Source organism: Echinops telfairi, unplaced genomic scaffold (genome assembly GCF_000313985.2).
Source record: "Echinops telfairi isolate 266 unplaced genomic scaffold, ASM31398v2 ScPeMD7_7410;HRSCAF=8448, whole genome shotgun sequence".
NCBI classification, from domain to species: Eukaryota; Metazoa; Chordata; class Mammalia; order Afrosoricida; family Tenrecidae; genus Echinops; species Echinops telfairi.
In genome coordinates, this window is record NW_022111310.1 from 13,073,576 (window position 1) to 13,097,552 (window position 23,977).

The window sequence follows — 23,977 nt, forward strand, 5'->3', positions numbered from 1 at the left end:
AGGAAGAGGCACTCTGATTTGACTTGCCAGTAAGCTTTAACCTTCCTGGAAGAATGAACTTCACAATTAAAACCATGTTATTGTCCCCGGTGGAACCCTGTTCAGATAGCCAACCCAATGCCTGTCCTTGTTCCTGAACAGCCTTCGTTTGGCCAGACCTATCCATTCCCTGACACAGGACTCGTGAATAACAAGCCAAGGCCCGGGACAGACATGCGCTCTGATGGGCTCTGATAGGCTCTGTGTTGCAGCCGGGTGAGTGGCATGTGAAGTATGGGAGTCAGACAAGGGAGCAAAGAGAAAGCCAACATTCAGAAGGCAGCGATATTTGTATTGTGTGCTAGCTGGGAGGGAACTTAGCAAATCAGCTTTGGGGGAGGGAGGGAGGCCTCTGCACACCCCAGTGTTATTCATGTGTCGCTGTATTCTCTGTCTCTGATTACTGGGGAAGGAGAGAGGCATATCCTGGCTGGAGCCATGGCCACTGTGAAAAGTGCCGGGTCAGTTTCTCGTTTTGGCTCTGACCGTGGGCTGCTGCAGGTCCCTGTTCATCTGTGGGCCTTAGTTTTTCCATCCGTAAGTGATGAGATGGTCCAGGAAATTGTTCTGGCTGATTGTCTAAGGCCGAGGAGTAAGGGAAGTCCTGGTCATAGTCCAACCTGAGCTGGGTGCTGGACCTCCCTCTCCTGCCAGCTCCTTCCCCTACCTCACCACCCTCATTCACTAGCCCTTGACCCACTGCCCCCTGGGGGGGCGGTTACTGACACAGCGGTGCCAGGAAGCCCAGACTGAGAAGGAGTTTCCCAGTTCCAGAAGCTGAGCCCATTCTTTGCTGGGTTACTTTCCAAGACCCGGTTGGTCACCCCAGAGTACCCCAACAGCAAGATTAGAGAGAGGCAGGTAGGAAGAGGACCAGGTGACAAGAGATCTCCACTGCCGAACGGCCTCTCCTTTGCAAGGCCCATTAGACACTCGGGGAGTCAGGGCATACCTAGGAAGGTCACCACTGCAAGTGTCAAGGGAAGTCTGCAAGGGAGGCCTCTGGCCACACCTTCTCCTTGAGTCCTGTACACAAGCCCATGTGGCTCCCGTGCACACAAGCAGGACCCGGGATGCTTCATCATTGCAAACTTGGCCCCTGAGCTGGGCAGCAGCAGCAGCTCGGCACAGCCGAAAGACAGGCAGTCCCTGGACGGTTTCAGAGCTGAGTCAGAGATGCGAACAGGGTGCTCTGGGGAGAGGGGATGAGCTGGTTCTGAAGGGGGGGCACAGCCCTGCCGGAATCATAGCTTCCTTTCTCATCTTGGTCGGTCATGCTCCGTCAACGAAAAGATGGGGTCATTCCATCGACAAGCTGGACCCACAGAACACGAGCCTCTCAGGGAATCCCGTCACTCCCAGCAACGCAGTGATGCATTTTAAAAAAATTGTAACTGACCCCAGTTCTCAGATCTGCTAGGCCCAGGGAGAAAAACCCAGTCTCTTGCTCCTGTTGTGCTTTTTGCCTAGAATGCCTGGCGCTGGTTAAACTGATGTTCACCCTTCAAAAGCCAGGCACAAAGACATCTGCACCCCACCCCCCACCACCCCTGGCCTTCAGATGGGGCTAGGCATGGTGGCATCGAAGGATGTGTGGGGGTGAAGGGGGCTCAGCGCTGGACTGCTAACGGCACGGTCAGCAGCAGCAGGACACCGGCCACGTCCTGGGAGAATGACAGAGCTGTCTGCTCTTCAAAGACTTGCAGTCTCAGAAATCTCATTTCAACGCTGCCCGACAGGGTCCCGGGGAATGGAAATCACCTGGGTGACCGTGGGCGGGGTGGCTGCATGGACTGCAGCATCGCTTGGTGGCCCAGGGGCTGCTCCAGAGAGTTTCCCTGCCTCTTGACCCCAGCAGCTTTCATCCCCACCAGAGGTGTTTTCTGTTAGGTGGCCCCGAACCTTAGTCTTCCCCTATTTTCTTGGCCTTCAGAAGCCCCCAGGTTGTCCCTGGTGGGTTCATGGGTCCCTCTAGTGGTTCTTCCCTCCAGCTAGACTGAATGTCCGCGATCCCTATTAGCTCCCACCAATGAGGCCTTGCCCTTCAATGAAGTAGAACCGGCCTGGGCTGCCTCTTTTCGGCCTCACTCACTCCGCCCTTCTCTCCTTCCCCATGGGAAGACCGCTTTCATCGCAGCCTTATTTCGGAGACTGCTCTGCTTCCAAGTGGCCTGTCCCCAGGAGGAGGAGGCTGGGTGGTTCTCTCAGGGATGCAGGAGGCACTGGAAGAGATGCCAGGAACCTGGGTTCCAGCTCCATGGGTTGACCACACTCTGGGACTCAGTTTCCCCCATCTGTGCAAAGGGGTGATGCTGAGAGGCCCTCTAAGGGTGGCAATGGGTGGCCCCCTGCCTCTGGGTTCCCCTATCTGAAGGGCAAGAGAGCCCTTCCATCTGAGAACAGTCGTGGGCATGAATCACCTCACCCTGTCTACCTGAACACGAAAGAAGGGGTCCCTTGGGACTCCCCAGTCAGGGCACCACCCACCCTTGCTTCTCAGTTGCTTATCCAAAGGCACTAACTGGCAAAGCTCAGACCTTACCAACATTCCAGGTTGGAAGTACAACTGCATAAGGGATTTCCTGTGCCAGCCAAGACCTTGCATGGTGATCATTCCTAAAACATGGGCATCATGGTCCCCATCTTGCCATTTTACGGAAATCCCTCCCATCCACTACACGGGTCCAGCCAGTCCACTCTGCATGACTCTGACCCTGAAGACCCATGAGCTCTCCTAGAGCTCTCTGTCCCTGACTGCTGTCCCTACTGCCTTCCCCTCCGGCTCCAGCTGCCTGTGGGCCCTCAGACACAGCACATGCTTGGCCACACCGTTAGCATTCAGCGGGTGTCATCAATTGGGCTCACCTTTTGACTCCCATTCCAAATGTGCAGACTCTGCTTGCTGCTCAAGTTCACTTGGGTACTAAGCAGAGTCCACTTTGCCTGTGTCATTGAGCGATAACAGAAATACCTTGCCCATAATTGTGGTCCTTTGTTCTGCAAGGGGTCTCTCTCAGGTAACCCTTAGGGCAATTCTTATTTTATAGAAGGCAGAGTGGTGACTCTTCAATGACAAGGCTCAAAAGAAGGGGAGCAGAGATTGGAGGAGGGTCCAGTTGGCGTGATTCCTGGTCCAATGGGTGCTGCTTGAAAAGATTCCTCACCTGCAGGAGGAGTCCTGGGAAAGGCACCCTCCCTAAGGAGATACGTGTATGCAGAGGATGGAGGATGATGGGAAGACACTGCAGGGCCTACAAAGCCGAAATGAGTCTTCAGCCAATGCTTCAGACCAGAGCGGGGTGTTGGGAAGCGACAGCAAGAGACACCCCATGGGGGGACATGCGAGGCTCAGGCCAGGAAGCCACAAAGCCGAGGCCCAAGCACCTAGGAGCTCGGTGACACTTGAGGAGTAGCAGACAGGAGCGGGGAGGGCCCCGCAACAGCCTCAGAGGAAAGGTAACTGGAGGTGCAGGGCCCCATGGGGCCTGAACTCAAAGCACAAGCTCCCTGGCCCTCAAGTCTGTGAGCAGGACAAGAGGAAGACCCCTTCCAACAGCAGGGCCCCCCTCTGTCCATCTATGTCACCGACACGATGTTTCCATGACCCGTGACTCTTCTGGATTTAGCAAAAAGGGAAGTTTACCAGAGGAGTGGCTTCAGTGAAATCCATCAACAGATCACCTGGCTCCAAGGTAAAGGCGCCTCCTCGGTCAGACGGGCTCTAAGAAGGTAGACAAGAGTAGTCCTGGTTAGAGACAGTGATCCCAGCGCTGGAATCCTAGGCTTTCCTGCATGTAGCTGGAAGACAGAGCCACACAATCCTTCCTCCATCCCCTTTCCAACCCACACTTCACGACTGGGACCCGAAAGAGACCTGAGCTAGTTTCCAGGAGTCCGTCCAGGCTCACGCTCGGCCCATGCGGGCGGAGTAGACCTGTGGCCCATGGGATTGTCTAGCCTATGACTTTGGGGAAGCAGACTGCCCGTGTCTCCAAGGGGATTTGAACTGCCAACCAATCATTGGTACCACTCAAGGGCCCTGGCATCATCGTGACAATCCTCCACTGCCCTTGCTCCGCAGTATACCGTGTGGTGATGGAACGCTATGATTTTTCTGGACCCTTTGCAGTTAGAAGTCAGGGGTGGGGTGGGAAGAGGGACAATGTTTCTTGAGGGAGGCTGGACTTTGCTTTGGGGGCTCTCTGATTGGTCACGAGAGTCAAGACCTTATCCTGAATCAGGAGGGTCAAGGTCTCATGGAATGGAAACTGACCGTGCATAACAATGAAGATGATCACGGGGGTAGGTCGGCATCTCTGAAAATTATATTTAGTTTTGGAGAAATGTTTTGTTTTGTTTTACTCCTGCCCTGGGGGCTCAGGGGGCTCAGTAGCACAGGGGCCTTTGTGAGGAGAAAAATGAGTCTAAGGACCTAGCAGATCCTAAGCAGAGAGACCAGGAGAAAGTCGAGGCTGTCTATTCCTGTAAAGAGTTACAGTCTTGGAAACCCAGAGGGGCAGTTTTACCCTGTCCTGTAGGCTCGCTATATGAGTTGGAATCAACTAACGGCAGTTGAGCTTGGTCTTGTGATTTGCAGCAGTTGGCCAGGAGAGGGAGCCCTGTAGCCTCCGGCAGGATGGGCCTGTGGGCTCCTGGGACTTCCTTCTGTTCTCAAAGCTGGTTTTAACCGTGGTGTGCGACATGTGACAAGAGCCCATGTCCACACTGGAGACAGGGGCTCCCCACCATGGAGAGAAACACAGCCGAAGGCTCCAGGGGCCATCTGAGTTTGCCTGTGTCCTCTAACGGGAGTCAGAACGCTCTGTACGCATACCTAGTGCTTTATTCACTCCCGAGTGTCCCAAGGGCTAAGCGTCAGACTACGGACCGATCCTGGGGCTTCTAGGAAGAAGAGTCTGGCGGTCTGCTTCCGGACAGGTCGCAGCCTGGACAGCCCGGCGGAGCCCACGTCTAGTCTGGCGCACCTGGGATGGCCAGGAGCTGGGAGCCACTTGCTACAACTGGCTTGGTTGGTTGCACCCAGTGTCAGGAGCGAATGGGGTGGGGACCCTGGGATGCTTTCGCTCTTCCAAACGAAACTCTCTCATATTGGGGGTGGGGTAGGGGGGTGGAAACGTTTTCACATTTTCCCCAGGTTTTTTTTTTATTTACATGTTTTACAGTTATTTTTACCTTATGCAAGGTATTACCTTATGCAAGGATGCTATTCTAAAATCAAACTGCCCTCAAAAATCTGTCCTTCACTTGCTCTTGACATTTGGGGTCCATGGCTCTACCCTTTACTATTTGTCTCTTGCTAACGGCTGGCTCATGCTTTGGCCCAGCGTGTGCTGAGAACTCTTTGATCAAGAGCTTGTTGCTGTGTGTTCAGCATGTACACCCTCGATGGTGCACCCAGGGTGGCACACTCCCCAAAGGGTCGCCTGGATTTGCAGCCAGGCCCAAGATCTCTCTGGCCTTCTGCCCATACCTTGGCCCCTGGGGATGGCTGGCCCTTGCCTTCGGGCTTCTGCGGTGAGCTGACTTTCTGGACCTTGGGAGACGGCAGCGGCGCGGAGATCTGGGTGGGGGTGATGGTGGGCGTGGTGGGCGTGGATGCGGTCGTCACTCCCACAGCCTCAGCCAAGTCCGGGGGCAGGTCTTCTTCATCACTGCGGTTACTAAAAGCACATGAAGCTCTGCTCATTACAATAGCAAACGCACTGTGGGGGGGAGGGGAGGGGTGGGGCCTGGCCAGGGGGGAGGGGAAAGCCTCCCAAACGGATGTGCACCAGAGGTCCTGCCTAGAGGAGCTGACGCTTGCTTCTTTTTTTTATTTTGCCAAAGCAAATTCAAGCTGGTTTTCCAGTCCCTTGCCTGGGGATATTCTTTTGAGTGGTGTCTCTTAGGAGGGGAGCTACAAGGCTCACAGGTGCCCACTGCTTGGGGCGAAGGGTGTCCTTTGATGGCTGAGTTTGACACATGGCTCCAGGGCCTGGGGAGGCACCTGTCTCAGGGCTGGGCTGAGCTGGGGAGAACAAAGATCCCAGACGGCAAGTCACCGTGAGCAGGCCTGGCTGGAGCCCTGGGCTCATCCCTAGGTCCAAATTCATGCTGGCACACCACCGGACTGTGCCATCACACCCCATTCTTTATCTCACTCATTTTGTATAAGGTGCCATCACACCCCATTCTTTATCTCACTCATTTTGTGTAAGATGGTTGGTAAAAGAAACTTCAAAGCACACGACCATTCAGCGGTGTCCACTTGAACAGCGGGCGACAGTTCCACACTGGGCACCACGTCGCCATCTCGAGCTCCTTACCCACTGCTGACTTCGACTCTGCCCTGGAGTTCCCGGTTGTCCTGGAGGGTTCTGGTCGCCCACCAACCCCACCGAGGTCATGCGTTCAGATGTGCAGCGCACAAGGTGGACATTTTTTATTCCCGGCGCTAAACTGCTACTTAGTTTGAACTGTTGAAATGGGAGAGTTTGGGCGGGGCGTAAGGTTTAAACATTGTTCCCAAGCAACCGATTTGGGGCCAACCCTCAATTCTTAACATCAACAGCATTTTTTCAAACTCATAGAAATGATGCCAACTCCCTGTTCCCTAATGCCAACCAGATAGCTGCCTGAGGTTCTCAAAATTACATACTCCAAAGACAGACTGGTCTGGGGAGACAAGTCCGCTTAGATCGTCTCTGAGTCCTTGGACCACCCTGCTTTGTAAGAGTGTCTTTCTTGATGAGACCTGGGCCCATGGTAACCAGGCGATTGATGGTGGAGCCTGCTGTTGTAGGGCTGGCCTTCAGGTCCTGCCGTATCAGGTTGAACTGGAAAGGGCGGAAGATTGAGTAACCAATAAGACCAGTCACATGGGTGCTCTGTGCCTGACCCCCCAATAAAAACTCTGGGCACCCAGCACCCAGGCTGAGGTGAGCTTCCCTGCCTGGTGCTGACGGTTCATCTGGGCAAAGTAAGTGCTGTCTAATGACTCCCCCAGGCTAGGACTCCGGGAAGTGCACACCGGGTACTGGAGGCTCTGGGACTCTACCCCATGGGCCTTCTTCCTTGGCTGATTTTCATCTGTCTCCTTCCACTATCACAACCCATACATCTTGAAAAGATGCGCATTCCTCGAGCTCTGTGCCTCCTTCTAAAGATGAAGGTTGTTTTGAGGACCCCCCCAACACATCCACTTGAAGGTTTCCCATTCTTTGGGGCCGCCCTGGCACAGGTGGTGTGGTTGAGAAATGACAGCTGAGCTTGAATGTGTGGGGGAGAGGTTGGTGGTCAGTGGGTCCCAGCGTGGACTGCACAGCTTCCTCAGTGAGGATATTCTAGCCGCAGTAGCCTCCTGGGACACGTGGCCATGGGACACAGCTGCCACGTGAACAGGACTGGCTGAGGAGGGTCCTGGGGGGTTAGATCTTTGACCATGTGCAGAAGCATGAGACAGAGAATTAGAATTAGTGCTCACAAAGGAAAAAGCAGGGTTGGAACCAGTAAGTGAAAAAACGCAGTAAGACACTGGTCACTGAGATATAAGATGGAAGCGGGCCAATCATTATGCATGCATGAGCCAAATAATTATGCATGCATGAGCCAGATCATTATGCATGCATGAGCTCAGTGAACTTTCACAAACACCCTTGTGCTAGGATCTCTGTTCTTTTCAGAAAATCTGGTGATACCCACTCTTCAACTGACTGTCAAACGACCAGCCCCAGGTCAAATGACATACTCAAGGTCTCATGGCTACTTAAGTGGGGAGTAGGTTAGAGTTGATTGCCACTCTATTAAAAATACCAGGAGCTTAAAAACACAGCTCTTATTCATTTCAACTAAATGGCCATTTTAAACACAGAGCAGCTCCTCTTTCAGACCAGGCAGTCAGCTGGTCTTGTATAAAACTGAGAGAGATTTCCAATGCTCAATGCTTTTCATAATCTTGGATCTGAACGTAGCTCTTATGATGACGAAACATTTATCCCAAACTCCACCCATCTTCCCATTTCCCCCCAGTTCCTTCCTCTTCTGTTAAACTGAAGAAGCTATATTTCGATGATGAAAGCATCGTACGTATGGTATGACTCCTTTCTTCAAAATACTTGCTGTTTTCAGGAATGTATATTCATAGAAAGATGCCCAAAGCCACCACCATCATCAGCGAACACTGGCGACTTCTGACGCTGTGACTCAGGGGGTGCGATGCATGGCTTTTCGCGCTTGCTGCATCCCTTTTAGACTTTTATGTGATGCTTGTAGTCAAAAAGGCGTGTTGGTGGTACAGTGGGGGATGTCCTCAGCCGCAAATCAAGAGGTCCATGGTTGGGACCCCCCATCTTTCTTCCTGGGAGGCAGTTGGCTTTGGTATAGTAATACTATAGGACGGTTCTACTCTGTCCTATATAGACTTCTGGGAAATAATAAGTTTGTTATCTTCTAACAAGTCCCGGTGGTATTGTCCCATCAGGGATGTACTGTTAACCGCAGTTGATGGCTCACACTTACCAGGCACTCCTCCGCAGGAAGAGTAGACTGTCAGCTCCCATGAGGATTGCAGCCTCGGAAACCATACATGGAGCTGCTATGAATCAGAACCAACTGGATGGCAGTAAGTGGGTGTCATTTCTCAAGGAGACATACTATCTGCATCCATATAAAAATCACACTTTGACCTGCCCCACATGATGTGCACACACTGTCATATTTCCAGGAAGGAACATGTTAAGGGTTTGGAGGAGTTGGGGTGGCGGTGGTAAAAAATATAGATAAAAAACTTTGCCAATTTAACAATTTTTACATATATAATTCAGTGGTATTGATTACATTCATCATGTTGTCCAACCTTTATCTCCATCCTTTTCCAAATGAGGAGCCCTGGTGGCATAGTGGTTACACACTGGGGTGCAATCTACAAGGTCAGCAGTTCAAAACCACTAGCTGCTCCATGGGGAAAAGACTGGGCTTTCTACTCCTGTAAACAGTTATAGTCTTTGAAACTCACAGGGGCAATTCTACTCTGTCTTATAAGGGTTGCTTTGTGTCCGCATCACCCTATGGCAGTGAGTTGGTTTGTTGGTTTCCAAATTATTCCAATACCATTATACAGAAGCTCGGGATGACTGAAGTTTGGGTTTACCTCCTTAAAAGCAGCCATTTGAAAGCATATTCAGAGACTGTGAAAATCATGATGCTTTTATGGAGCAATTGAAAACCCACATCCATCCAATTCCTACCTCGGAACTAGAGGTCCTACAGCCTGCTACATTCCCACCTAGTTCTCAGGAGGCACACACATCTAAAAAATTATAATGCAGAAAATATTTTTAGAAAATCAGACACCTGAGGTTTTTCCCCCAGCTGTATTCCTTAACCGGGTGCTTATTAATTTTATCGAAATTGATGGGTATAAGAGATGAACAAATTTGTAGTAACCAGTATCAAGGATTCAACAACTATTTAAGGAGCCAGCACTTACAGGCACCACTCTGCCTTATTACTTGAGCGATTTTCTACTATGGAGAAAATGCTGCCAGCCTTTGATTTTGTGGGGCGGAAGCAGAACGTGTTGGGGGTCACTTAAGAAACACACAAATGAAGTTAGACATTTTAAAAGAGGTTCCTTGAAAGAGCCTATTAAGTGAGTTCATTCAATTTTCATTTCCATCCAGGCCAGGTATAAACCGTCTCCAGCACCATTAACAGCCCACCTAGGGGTGGGGGTAATAACATTTTGGGTTCAACGTGCAGCTGCAGAGGCTAGTCCTGCCAGCTTTATCCTCAGGGGAACAGACTTTCTCTGGTTCAACCTATCACTCAGAGATCATTAGGATTGTTAATTATTTGAACCTTACTGGCTTTGGCTTTTCTAGGAAAGACAGCTGCTGTACTGCTCAGACGTTTCTGTTAAGGCCATAAGGGGGGGGGAGTGTCTGCCCTTAAATCCAACACCCACCCACCCCGCCCCCCTTCTCCTTTCCACAAAGGGCACGGGGCAGGTCTGAGAGGACTGCATGAGAGTAACGTCTGGAGTTACCAGTTCACTCCCTGTCCTACGCTGTCCACGTTGGGTACCCCCTAAACTCAACCTTTTGTCAAAACCCTCGAGACCCGAGCGAAGAAAGGAAAGAAAATCAGTTCATCCTCTGCTCAGGGCTCTGGCTTGGAGCATCATCTCCTGTTCAACCTCCTTTCATGCCTCAGAGGTCGGTGATCCCTCATCTGTGATACAAATGGAGAAACCAAGGCTCACCGAGTAAATGCCCCAGGAGTTTACAGCTGTACATTAGCCAAGACTGAACCAGAGGCATTTCTGGCTCCAGACTCTCCGGAAGCCCTTTGTGCACACACAGACCCGGGGCCTGGCCTGCAGCCGAGGTCACAAACTGGGAACCCTAAGCACGATGATCACTAATTCCATTACTACTACGACCACCGAGATAACTCAGAAATTATATGAGGGCCTCCAAAATGATGTGGAAAAATTAAACAGAAGGAGAATGGAAAATTTCCACAAACTTTTTGAAGCCCTCTCCTGTATCTCCTCTGGATCATACAATACATGTGCGCCCTGGAATGGGAATTGTCCACGTCCTCCCATTCCCCTGGTACACACAGAAGCCAAGACGCCTTGTTAAGATGAATACAACTTGAGGGGCTGACGGTTCTGGGACACTTGGGGAGATGCCTCCTTCCACAGCACTCATTAGCACGCAGTCACCAGCTTTGGCTCTGGTGACTGCCCAGGCTCCCACTCCATTAAATTCGGTGGCACGCGGGGTCTACCTGACAGAGCTCCCAAAGAGCTCTGCCTCCCAGGATTCAAGCTTTGTTTCAGCCGCGCCCCTTGAGCGTGGGCCGGACTTGGTGACTTGCTTTCAAGGAAGACAATATGGCAAGTGCAGGGATGCCACTTCCACGATTGGGCTACAGAAGACGGTGGCTTCCGTCTTGCTAGTCTTCCCCCAGCTCTCCTTGTGGGTCTTCTCTGACAAAGAGAGCCAGAGAATCCCTCCACAAGTCAGAAAGCAAATGACCATAGCACCCAGCCATTCTACTCCTGACAACAGCCATGGGCATGAACGTGTACCCGGCGTTCTTTGGTAGGGGACGCGGTGTGATTTGGATTTGGTGCGAACACTGTATCACAGGTTGGTGCTGCTTTCTCTAAAGCATGACGCACAGGCTTCGTGCCTCAACACCCCCTGTCACAGGGCTGAGAGGGATTTGCGCTTTTGTTTGGTCCTCAGTCCCATCCTTACTGATGTCTCCATAGCTGGCGCACGTCCCTCTGGCGTCACTAGCCTTGCAGATTTCAGCGTATCCTTGAACCTGGGGGAGGATTTTCCCTTTGCTTTTGAGGGTCATTATGATTCTCATGTGCCACATGACGGAAGCCTGAGCAATAATAGCCTCTCCAGGGTGTCTACCTTTGTGCTGTTTAGCGCCCCCCCCCCACCTTTTTTCACATCCCAATCAGTCCTTCTCGTTGGCCTCACTTGCTCTGGTTTTTGGGGAGCCATAATGCATTCGCAGTCATATTTTCCAAAAAAACAAAACAGAGCTACAATGCTACGACACACAGGAGACCCACAATCCATGAGCCTGAATGGTGCTGCCTGTGTGTGAGTCCAAGCATACACTGCCGTACAGATAGAAAGTCCAGTAAAGAAAACCGAGGTGCATGCTGTAATAGACACAATCCTGCCGTAACAATCACCCAGCATGTGAGAGGCATGCAAGCTGAACAGGTGTAGGGAGGAGAATGGGACAAAAACCTCAAAAAAGAAACCATAGTTACACTGGTACAGATAGGAACTGGAAATACAGGGAATCCAGGGCGGATGAGCCCTATGGAACCAGTGGTGTGAGTGGCAAAACAGGGAGGGTAAAGGGAGAATGGGTAGGAAAGAGGGAACCGATTACATGGAACTGTGTGTGACCTCCTCCCTGGGGGACAGACAACCGAAAAGTGGATGAAGGGAGACGTCGGACAGGGCAAGATATGACAAAATACCCATTTATAAACTATCAAGGGCTCATGCGGGAGGGGGGAGCGGGGAGGGAGGGGAAAAATGAGGACCTAATGTCGGGGGTTTAAATGGAGAGAAAATGTTTTGAGAAACGATGTACAAATGTGTTTTACACAGTTGATGTGTGTATGGATTGGGATAACAGTTGTATGAGCCCCTAATAAAATGTTAAAAAAGAAAAAGAAAAAAAACAAAAAAAAATAAAAAAAGATAGAAACAAACAAAAAAAAGAAACCATAGTACAATACCCACACTATCCAGGAATAGGTACTTATGATGAGAACTAAGACATAAGTGTTATTGGTAATATATGTATAGTATCATTATATGCCTGGCAGTGTAATTGCTTTGTACACAAGAAACACGAGAAACAACGAGCATAAGGGAAGCTGTTGTGTTTGCTATCTCCCATTTTCTGATTGGGATTTCTGAATGCTTTTACAACCTTATGTGACCAAGGATATGCTAAAACATCCTGATGGACATTATGAGAACCATGACTGTATATGCAGGTAAGGAACAAGTATCGCTACAACATTGCAGAAACTTTTATGAAACCGTCTATCACAGTGTGAAGCTACTGTTCTTCAAAAGATGCTCCATTTAAGTCCACACACTTCTGAAGATGGTGCTCCCATCCCTCAACCCTTCCCTGAAGAATTCTGTACTCTCCGGTGTACACCACATTACAATGGCAGTTTGGGCATCTTTGAGGGACCCAAATCGTGCTTCGTTTAAGTGCTGTTGAATTTGGAGACAAAAGGAAGTCGGAAGGGTCAAGCTCAGGGATGCAGGGCGGATGGAACGGAATGCACTTTCCCAGAGGAATGCCTGTTGGCTAGCCCATGCTACCCTGGGAGAGGGAGCAGGTGCACGGCCATAATAGAAATTCCTCGGTGCAAATTCCCTGACTTTTTCTCACCGCGACAGTTTCCAATTTTCTTAAAACTTGTTCATAATAAACCTTGTGTCCTTCAAGAAACTCTATCAAGATTATCTATTTGGAATCACAAAGCACAGTCATAAAACCTCTCTGCCTTGAAATTTTTTAAGAGGGCCTTTTATTTTTTATTTTTCTTACTGGCATATAATTCACATATTATATAATTTAATAGTTCAATTACATTAGGGTGAGTTGTGTAATCATCAGCACAATCAATTTTAGAATGTTTTCTTTTTTCTTGCAGTTATTGTTGTTAGCTCGTCATTTCCCCTCAACCTCCCTGCTTTGTCCCTAGGTAATTATCAATTCAGTTACTGACTCTATAGAGCTTCCTATCCAGGATTTCATATAAAAAAAAAATCAAGAGAGAAAGAAACAAAAAACAATCCCCCAAACAGTGACAAAATAAAACAGAGAAAAATCTTTATTCAAAAACAAAGCAGAAAGGACGGGGGAGCGGGGAGGGAGGGGAAAAATGAGGAGCTGATGCCAGGGGCTTAAGTGGAGAGCAAATGTTTTGAGAATGATGAGGGCAATGAATGTACAAATGTGCTTTACACAATGGATGTATGTATGGATTGTGATAAAGTGTTGTATGAGCCCCTAATAAAATGATTTTTTTTAAAGCAGAAAATATTACAAACCAAATTTAAAATGGATCAAAAGGAAGATCAAATGATAAGGTATTACATTTTAACCTAACTGCATCTGTCATAATCAACTTTTCAACAGTTCTCTCTGTCTGATACCAAGGCTATTCACATCCTTGGGCTATGGTCAGAGGGGATTCCGTGAAGGCTTCATCCATATAGGGGCACTGCAAATGGATTTGGGGCTTCCACTGTCATCCATAGCTTGTTGCAAAGTGGGTTTTCCTAATTTAAGTTCTGATACTATTCCCTCCTCTGGTCTTGGATTTTATTATTTATAATCCTTTGATCACACAGGCTGCTGTACTTCTTCTGTGTGGACTGTGTTGACACCTCACTTGATGGTTGCTACCATTTCCACTGCCATCAAGTCTGTTCCAACTCTTAGTGACTGTACAGAAAGCTTTTAAGATGATAGCTCTTTTCTATCTTTCTCCCAAGGAGTGGCTTTCACACCAAGGAGGGCTGGTGAATTTGAATTGTTGACCTTGCAGTTAGCATTTCAATGATTCTGCAACCCTCACTAGCAATAGTTTTTGACTTCCCCAAAATAATTAAAAGAAGGGACTCAAACAATGTCCAATGCAGCAGTAGTCACCATAGCCAAAACCATAGAAAACAACTCACGTGTCTGTCAACCAGTAACTGGAGACACAAAGTGTGGTATGATCTTCCAGTGGGATAGTAGTCAGCGATAAAGGTAATAAAATTCTGATAGACACACCAAAGCTAGGCGGTATTCAATGATGTGTGCTGTCTTAAGCCTCTACATTTTGGAGTAACTTGCTCTGCGGCAATTTATAATTAATTAACTCAAAAAACCCACCCCTCACTGCCATTGAGTCGATCCCAAGTCCTAGTGGCCCTATAGCACAAGGTAGAACTGCCCTGTGGGTTTCCAAGACTTTTAAATCCTCACGGGAGCAGACAGCTTCAGCGTTCTCCTGCAGAGTGACGAGCGGGTTCAGACTTCTGACCTTGTGGTTAGCAGCTCGATGTATAGCCCATTATGCCGCCAGGTCGCCTTTGAAAATGAATCCGTCTGCCAACATGCAATGTTTTCAGAGAGAACGATCCAGTTCCCAAGGCCCTAAATTGGAAATCAGCTGAAATTGGGAGATAGCTTACACTAGGCACACTGCAGGGCCAAAAAGCATTTACAACCAAACGTTAGCATTGCCACTGTTCTTATAACTGGAAAACTTGCAGTACAGAACTCACAAACTGTATTGTCTTGTTAACTTCCTCACTCTGGGAGGCTTGATTTCTGGCTTTTCCACCGTTGGTTGGGTAGTGTCCACGCGTATAGGAATGGGACTTCTATAGATATAAAAAAAATCAACAAAAATGATTTATGGTCTTGTTTTGGTCATGGAACCTGCTCTCTGTTAATGTATACCTTAAGAGTGTTGATAGAAAATTCATTTCCCTAGTCTCTATTGAGTGTAAAATGAAAACTATAAATTTAAAAAAGTAAATAAAAAACAATATAGCATGTAGGGAACTGAACATCACTAGAGTAAGAATAAAGATTCCCTTCCCCAAACGCCCTCCCCTACAATAATATCAGGGACTGGATCCGAACTAAGTTCTGCCAATAAGAAGAGTGAAGAGAAGATATGTATAATCAATGCTCGCTTCCCAGGCATCTGGTAGCCATAGTATTTTAACTAGGCACAGAATACACTTAAAAAGAAAAGAAATAGGACCACGGGCATTTAATGTGAAAAAGACACCATCTGGAGAATGCTCACACCTGCTGTACAACACATTTTAATCTCGTGTACATTGAAAATGTTAAAAATGAAGTTTCGCTTACTGCATTTCCTCAAGAAATTATGCCAGATAATCAATTGGCCCTACTCAAAATAACAGCCCAAGGAGAAGGTTGCTGTTCGGTAGTGAGCGGTTACCGCTTGGGTAGGTGGGCCTCCACAGTCTACTGCTGTTTCTTACGAGAGCTGGGAGGGAAGTGCTTCTGCTCTGTGAGATCAGGGGGCAGTGGCTTCCTCCGAGTTAGGAGGAGGGGAGGCCTGGAAGCGGTACAGAACATGTGTGCTTCCAGTACTGGAAAGTAGCTCAGTGGGTGGGGGGTCATGTCAGTGGGCCGAGGAAAGAGTGATAGGCTGAGCTGAAGTGTGAGCAGAGGATGGGTTTAGATGCGCTCTGGACTGCACAGCGAGAGCAAAGAGTAGCCTTGAAAGACCCTGACGAAGTGGAACAAGTGCAGACCCACAGGCCTGAGAGACAACCCCAAACCAACCCAAAGAGTTCTTTGTTAGTATGGGAGGGAGAAATATCAACAGGTAAATAGGCAGCAGGCTTGAACCTTAACGAAACATATTTAAGCCACTCTTCCCCCACCCCCCCAATTTGGGTTCAGATTCAGTTTTCTTTTTGCCTCTCTGAATTCATTAGCAAACATCCTCACGGCCAGAGTTTTGCGGATAATGTTGATGACATAGTCAGCCTCCGTCCCCCATTCGAACAAGAAGCAACGGACCTTACATTAGCATCCTGGAGACTGGATTTCTTATTGACATTTATAAACGTTGATTCTTCTTTTCCAACCTGTTAAAGAAAACAAGTTGGTCAAACCTGAACATCTCGCCATGCAAATTACCACCGAGGCAGGGGGTGGGGAATGCTTTCAAAGTCTTCTACATTCAAAAGCTTACCTATAAGGTGAAGGTGGAACAAAAGGCAAGTCCTATGTCAGTGACCACCCCTGTGTTGGCGTTCCCACACGTTAATAAGCAAATCTTTTCCTGAGTCACCCTCCACCACTGGGGTGAAGACCTAATAATTAAATGCAACCACTTCTCCCATTTATTAAGAACCTGCTCTGTGCCAGCTCATACTGGTAAGTGAATGAGAAAGAGACTGTGTGGGGGGAAAACAAGCCCACAGGTGAATGCCTCGCCCCCAGTTTACATCAGGAAAAACAATCAGCTCTAGGCTCACACAGCACGTGGGATTTATAAAGACTCAGAATCGGCCCTTTCTCATCAGCTCCAGAAGCCTGGGAGGAAGTGCATCATGTGATGTTGAGAGAGACCCAGCCTCCTCCTTTGGGGGAGCCCCACAAAGAATCAGGGCAAGCAAAGGACACCTACTCAGCCAGCCAGGCCAACGGAACCCACCTGGGGGTCAATGGGAGGTGGAGCAGACGGTGGCCTGCAAACACATCGCACAGCACACATACAGATCTCAGTCTCTGTTCTAAGCACACATTGAGCGACTTTTGCAAAGAGAGAATTGGAAGAGGTCACAAGATTAGCCAGCCGCTGTGATCCAGATATGAATCCAGCCACTCTGAGAGCCAGTGTCAGGTAGTCAAAGGAGCCCTGGTCTGCTGACGAAACCCACCAGCCAGCCACACGATGGGAGAAAGATGCTTGCTTCCTTAAAGATGAACAACAACAAAAATCCTTTCCTGCTGAGTTGATTCCAACTCCCCGGGCCCTACAGGGCAGGGTAGGTGGGCTGCAGACGGTTTCCCAGGCTGTGCTGCTGCTGAAAGGAGACTGCCACTTCTTTCTCTCACACAGCAGCTGGGGGCTTAATCTAACCACACTTCTTAGGGCTAGCAGCTGAGCACAGAACCACTGAGCCCGCAGGGCCATCAGCCTCGGAAATCCACCGGGCTTCCTGGGACCCTGCAAATCTCATTTCTCCCTTTGCTAGGAGCCCCAGGCAGGTTCTTTCGCTAGAAGGCACTAGCGAGAGGGGAACTTGCTCCTTGCCATCGGCTCCCTTCTCCTGGAGGCTCCAATCTCCTTCTTCCCCCCACCAGTAGCTTCCCACCCGAAGGAGCAGCTGGATCCAGGGTGCTGTATTCTCACCACCACCACCCACCCCTGATTCAGCTTCATGGGGTCTAGCTCAGACACCCAGCATGAGCCTGCTGGCAAGCCACTCCTCTTGAGTCCTGGTCCTGCGCTGGAGAGATTTGTCCTCTGAGCTTAGAAACCCCAGCATTGGCCTAGCAGAAGTCTGAGCTTGTCCATCCGACTTCTCAAAGCTTCCAGTTCCCTGAGCCCTCCTGTTAGCAGGTGGGTTGCTAAGAGCTTCCTGTGGTCACTTCCTGTAGTAACCTACCCACCACTGTCGAGTCAAATCTGACTCAAAGCGCCCCGACGTCGGATTTCCAAGGCGCCATACCTCTTTTCGGGAGCAGGCAGCCTCGTCTTTCTCCTGAAGATAGGCTAGTGGGCTTGAATCAACAACCTTTCATTTAGCACTCTGATATTCCCCCACGTTCCTGTAAGTGTGGTGCTGTGTGCTTGTTAGAAATGCAAATTCATGGCCCCACCTTGACTTTGCAAATCCCTGGGGTGAGGCCCATGCTCTCACTGACTCTTTCGCTCACTCCAGGTTGAAAACTCTGCCATAGAATTCTTTTTCTCTTTCACTTGCTTCATTAATCATTTCATTTCAGTTCATAATTACTTGTCCCTGGGTGACGCGAAAGGCTAAGGTGCTTGGCTGCTAACCAAAAGGTGGGCTGTTGGGGTCCACCCCCAGGCACCTTGAAAGAACAGTTTGGCAATCTGCTGCCGAAAGATCACCCACAGAAATTCTCCGGGCTGGACAGGTCTACTTTGACCACAGGAGGGAGCTACGCGTTGGAATCGACTCAGTGACAACTGGTTTGGGTTTTAATAATTCTATTTGCCAAAATCTCTGTTTCAACCACAGGTGTGGCTCCCGGCTCCCGGGTAGACCTACTGACCCAGGATCCCAGCCGAACGGCCTTTGTCCTGTGGCCATCTGGCAGAGTAACATCCAACAGACGGGCATGCTCCACACACCTGGGCATTCGCTCTGGACGCGGTCTCCAGCTGAGCTTTCAAAATGTTGCACTTGACGTGGTCAGCAATCGGGGAAGGCAAACGAGGCGCCTGCAGAGTCTTCTCTGAAACTTTCTTTTCTTCTGCCTGAGACAAACCAAAATGCAGGCAGCAAATTGTCAACACAGGAAACAAGCAAATAAACAGACATGCCTACTCACGTCCCCTAACAATCATGACTGCAAATCACACCTCAACCTGACAATACACGCCAGCGTGTCTCTCTTCCTCCTACGTCTGCCCCGGTGCTCTATGGCTTGTGAAAAACAAGCTGAAAAAGCACCTTCTCCAGGGACACCTCGTCTCCTTCTGCGGAGAAGCAGGAAGGACACGTTTCATTGAACCTGGTACTATACAAGACAGGGCGCCCATCCAAAGAGATCAAAGGCTTTTCCAGAGCCACACAGCTAAGTAAGTAGCAGACCCTAGACTCATCAAGCTTCACATTTCCTAGACCAGTCCAGTGTTTTGTTTTTCAACATCCCTGCTACCCCTTATCGAGTCCCTGGGTGGGAGAAACCGATACACACTCGGCTGCTAACCAAAAGTCCACCAAGAAACACCTCGGAAGAAAGTCCTGGTGGTCTGCTTCCGGAAACCCAGGCCTGACGGCCCTCTGGTTTTCAATCACGCACGTGGAGTCACTGTGGTCCTGCCTGCTCGTCTGGCTATACAGATTCAATCCTGTGACTTGTTGAGCCAAGGGAAAGAGTAGAAAATATTCATTACCATTTGTAGATCTTGCTGAGAACTGTTCTTCCTGACGGTGAGAAATTTATATAGGCTTTGCTTCATGGTAGAGTATTTCATATGTTGATAATTTAGTGCCAATTGTTGCTATTATTGCCATGTCTCATATCTAAAACTCAACAAAGACTTAACATGCATGTGATTTTATTAATATGAATTACCCCAGCACTATTGTTTTAACCATGTAATGATAATAACATAACTAAGGAATAACAACTTGATAGTTATTATATTTCCTATAATGATTAAAAGGAGCCCTGGTGGCAAGGCTGTTACACATTGGGCTGCTAACTGCAAGGTCAGCAGTTTGAAACCACCAGCAGTTCCTTGGGAGGAAAAGTTTCAGTCTCGGAAACCCAGAGGGCAGGTCCACCCTGTCCCAGAGGTTTCCTATGAGTAGGCATCGACTCGAAGCAATGAGTTTGGTTTTGGGATAATAACTGTATAAAGACTAAAATGACATAATCGTTAAAATAAAAATACACTTAATCACCAAGCCTGAAATCATCCTCGGTGGTTTACATACCACATATAGGAAAACAATGTCTTCCTCATGCCTGCTGTGGTAACTGCCGTCCCAGGGCTAATATAAACCCACTGCCACTGAGCCAATTCTGATTCAGAGCCACTCTGTGGGGCAGGGCAGTTGGTGGGTTTGAACTACTGACCTTACGGTTAGCAGTCCAATGCTTACCCAGTGCTAACGGGGTGCTTAAAAAATAAGAGGAGCAAAGTAAATAGCTCCCAAAGAAGATGATGATGCTATACAGTTATTGTTAGAAGAGATCTATTTTAATAGAAAAGACATAAGGGCATATAAATTGCTCAAAGCCAATGGAATGGCATCAATATGACAACGTAGCCGCTATGTTCCAGGGCAAGAAAAAAGGTTCTGAAGGCCGCAAGTTCTGCAAGTTCCAAACTTTATCTCCCTCACTAATTCAAAAGGCAATTAGCTAGTTTGTATCACATAATAATGAGAAGAAAACATAAGTATGCATTTTCCTTGTGGGGCCACGTAGAGAAGTATTTGGCGGGGCAGGCAGAACTCAGCAATTTCATGGATTCACAAGATCAGCAGAGGCAGAGATCCGGATTTGAATCTCGGCTCATTTCTCACCAGCTTCATGAAAAACACGTAACAAAAACAGATGTGACAAAAAGTCAAATCAAGCCAATCGCTACCATTTTCTGAACTCCAGGCACTGACTGAGACTACCACCTATGTGTCCCAACACATCCTGTTACTGAGCCATGCATTTGGAGTGGGGTATGTATAAGGTGACCAGACGTCCCGCTTTTGGCGGGACAGTCCTGATTTTTAACAAGTTTTCCCACATCCTGTAGCGTTTTTAAAACATCTCAATTTTTGGAAAGAATGCACGACAAGCTAAGGTATACAGTTTTCAGCTGCCATGTGGCTATTTCGCCAGGAAGTTTTATCAATGGTGTCCCGCTTTACCAATGTTAAAATCTGGTCACCTTAGGTATATAGTACATGCCCACTTCAGAGATAGTAAAACGAAGCACAGAGCTGGTACGTCACTTGACCAAGATCACGCAGGAAGTCAGCAGAAGTGTCAGGATTCGCATCCAGGACTTTGTGAGTGCAGAGCCCGAGCGCTGCACCACTCAGCCACACTGCCTCCACTCTCCCTCTCAGCGCCCCGGCCTCCTTGTTCAGGAGGATTCTCAACGTGCCGAGAGAAAGAAACAGACATGAGGAACGAGCATCTGCGAGGCGGGCACTAATGATCCCAGCAGAGGCGATGGTTCTGTGTTGGGCTGCTCATGAGGAAGACCTGCTGGTCGGCTCCCGTGAAGATCTCAGCCTAGAAACCCCAGGGGGGCAGTTCCACCCTGTCCTGTGGAGTTACTAGGGCTCTGAAGTCAACTCTACAGCACCCACCAATTGCAACGATCCGGAGCCACCAAGGGAGAGGATGTAAGGGAAACGGACTAACTGGACACAGTGCATTGCCCTGTGGGGCCTCACAGTCTCCATCAGGCAAAGAACGAACTTATTTATTTTGCAAGATGAGCCTGAGCAGCCTGCATCTTGTGTTTGGAAATCCGGTTGCATTTACACAATTAATCTTTGAGAGGGGCCTTTCATTGGCGTCTGAAGAGTTAACTTTTTAATTGGATTTACTTTTTTAGAATAATATGTTGGAATACAGGCATGAAATCGGTTCTCAAGCTCATTTGGGGTCGCTGACAATTGCTTAAGGGGATATAGTTGCTCTGTCAGCAAGGACTGGAGGCCTATTTTTAAAGAATCGAATGCTGCTAAAATAAGAAAAGAATGTGAATTCAGCATTGATCCCAACCCCCCCTTGAACTTGGCAATTCGAAGCTGTTTTTTGGATTAAAAAAAAAAATTTCAGATTGGCTTGTTCCTGTGATAGTGGACAAAGCAGGCCCGGGGTAGAGAAGGGACATTCAGCTCTGGGAAGCTCTCTCTTAGGCAAAGACCAGTCTACGTTTGGGGAAATGTGTGCATCCTATTTTGAATTTATTTGTATGAAAGATGTCTCTGGAGCCGAAGGTCTGAATGGCAAACTCACAATCCCACCTGCAAGGTGGCTCCAAGGATGCCGGTCGCTCTCCTTTTAGGACCCTGTTTCGTGCTTTACACATAATCCATTGGAATTGCCGAGAGATACTTTATTGTTTACTATGAATATATGCATTTCAAACTGTACAAATGATTGAACATTGGGCTTTTATGTTCTTACAGCGGGAAAAAGTTCCTCCACTTGTGAATGGCACTTGGAAACCAAGAGATAATCAGATGCAGAGTTAAATTGTTTAGACAAAGTGTTTACACATTTAGAATCTGATGAGATTTAAAATTTCCTGTGATACCTCTGGAGCTGAGCAATGAAAATGTCTCCAAACCCCAAAACTCACTACTGTTGAGTTGATTCTGATTCATAGTGACCCTAAAGGATACAGCAGAACTCCCATGTGGGCTTCCAGAACCATCACCCTTACCGGGGTGTAAAGCCTCACCTTTCTCCTGTGGGACAGCTGGCCATTTTGAACCGCTGAACTTGTGGTTAGCAGCGCAGTGCCTAACCCACTACCTCACCAGGGCTCTTATGAAAATGACTGCTCACCATTAAATAAATAAATAAAAATGTATGCAGACCCTGGGCAAATCAGAGCATTCCAGAGCTTTGGGGCTCAGGGGTACGAGGAGGAATCTTAAATGCCTCCCAGCCAGCAGCCTCCCTGTTGTGGTGTCATGACGATGTGTCTGTTGCAAGGGACTTTTTATTAACCACAAAGAACTGTAATTTGAAAGAATCTATTTTTCTTATGTGTTACGGCAAAGTCACAGTTACCTGTACAATCACATCCTTCTAGCAAATTGTTTTCCTGATGCATTTCTTTGTGTGAAAAAAGATAGGCGGGAAGTTACAGTTTGAGCTTCAAGAAAACGCTCAGGCCCCGTGACGTCTTAACCCAGAGCAAGAAACGATTGTCAGTGTCCTACCAACAGCCTACCAATAACTGCCACCGCTCACTGCTATTGAGTTGACTGCAGCTGGTAACAACCCAGGAGAGGGTCCAACGCTGGAAGCAGAAAGTCTCATCTTTGTCCAGAGGGGAGGCTGGCGAGCTCGAACCACCGAACTTATTGCTAGCAGCCCACTGTGTAGTCCACGTCACCACGAGGACGCCTCGTCCATAGTGCCTGTCACCACAAGCTCCTAGAGAGCGTGTGAGTTCTTCTCTACTGCACGGGGTACTATATTGCCTGGCAAAGTGTTGTTGGATTTTGCCAAACTCCAAGTAAGCTTCCGGTAAAACCATTTATCCTAAGTGCTGGGGGCTCAACCAGAAAAGAGTTGAGTACCAAGAAGCTCAGAGGAAGAAGACGAATCCAAGCCCACCCTTTCGGTGAGTCCCAGCAGCAAGTCCAGGCTGGCTCTAGAGGGATTTGTGGGTGAATGGTAAGTGCACCCTGCGAGAGGGATTCTTTCTAGCTCTGGGGACAGAGAGGAGCAGGATCTTGACGATGCAGCCTGAAGCTGGGCCCTATTAGTGATCACAGGGACTTCGAAGTCTTATGGCTGTGAGGGAGGGAGGGAGGGAGGGAGAGAGTGGGAGTCTTCTAAGACGTTCCCGAAGTCTTTGTAGGTCCACAGGGTGGAGGAGTGGCCCAGGAGATGCAGCCTCCCTTCCTCACCAGCAGAGGGAACTTCTTCCAAAGCTTTCCTGTTCCTTCGTCAACCCTCCACCCCCACCCCCAACTCCCTGCGGTTGATTCTGACCCGTAGTGACCCTATAGGGCAGGGTAGAAGTGCCCCTCTGTGCTCCTCTTAGACAGCTGCACAAGCGAAATGTTACAGTGGAAGATGTAAACTGTGAAGAAAGACGATTCCTTTATAAAACTGAAAACAGATGTACAAGAGTCATTCGCCACTGGGGTGATTTTGATTTCCAGGGAGCATCAAGCAGTATCTGGAGACATTTTTTTTCGTTTTCACAATTCGATGGGTGTGTACCCCAGAGATGCTGCTACACATACTACAATGCATAACAGCCCCCACAACAAAGGAGTCTGAGGCCCAAGATGCCACTAGTGCTGTGACTAAGAAGACAGAGAGAGATGTTGGCGAGCAAAGGTACCAGACCAGGAGTCGGGGACTCAAGGACTCAGGCTCTGACTCAAGGACTCAGGCTCTGACT

The 23,977-nt window shown here is 48.7% G+C and overlaps 1 protein-coding gene across 1 annotated transcript in view; it reads right to left on the minus strand.

The window, feature by feature from the left end:
* EPB41L4B (erythrocyte membrane protein band 4.1 like 4B) overlaps positions 1-23,977 on the minus strand; it is a gene marked incomplete at its 5' end in the record, with an annotated part of 163,359 nt that overhangs the window by 19,081 nt on the left and 120,301 nt on the right. Inside the window, 5 exons of the mRNA XM_045296535.1 lie at positions 3,683-3,760; positions 5,531-5,720; positions 14,895-14,993; positions 16,177-16,244; positions 18,488-18,613. Of these exons, the coding sequence (XP_045152470.1) occupies positions 3,683-3,760; positions 5,531-5,720; positions 14,895-14,993; positions 16,177-16,244; positions 18,488-18,613 (561 nt within the window). The remainder of the gene's footprint in view (positions 1-3,682; positions 3,761-5,530; positions 5,721-14,894; positions 14,994-16,176; positions 16,245-18,487; positions 18,614-23,977) is intronic.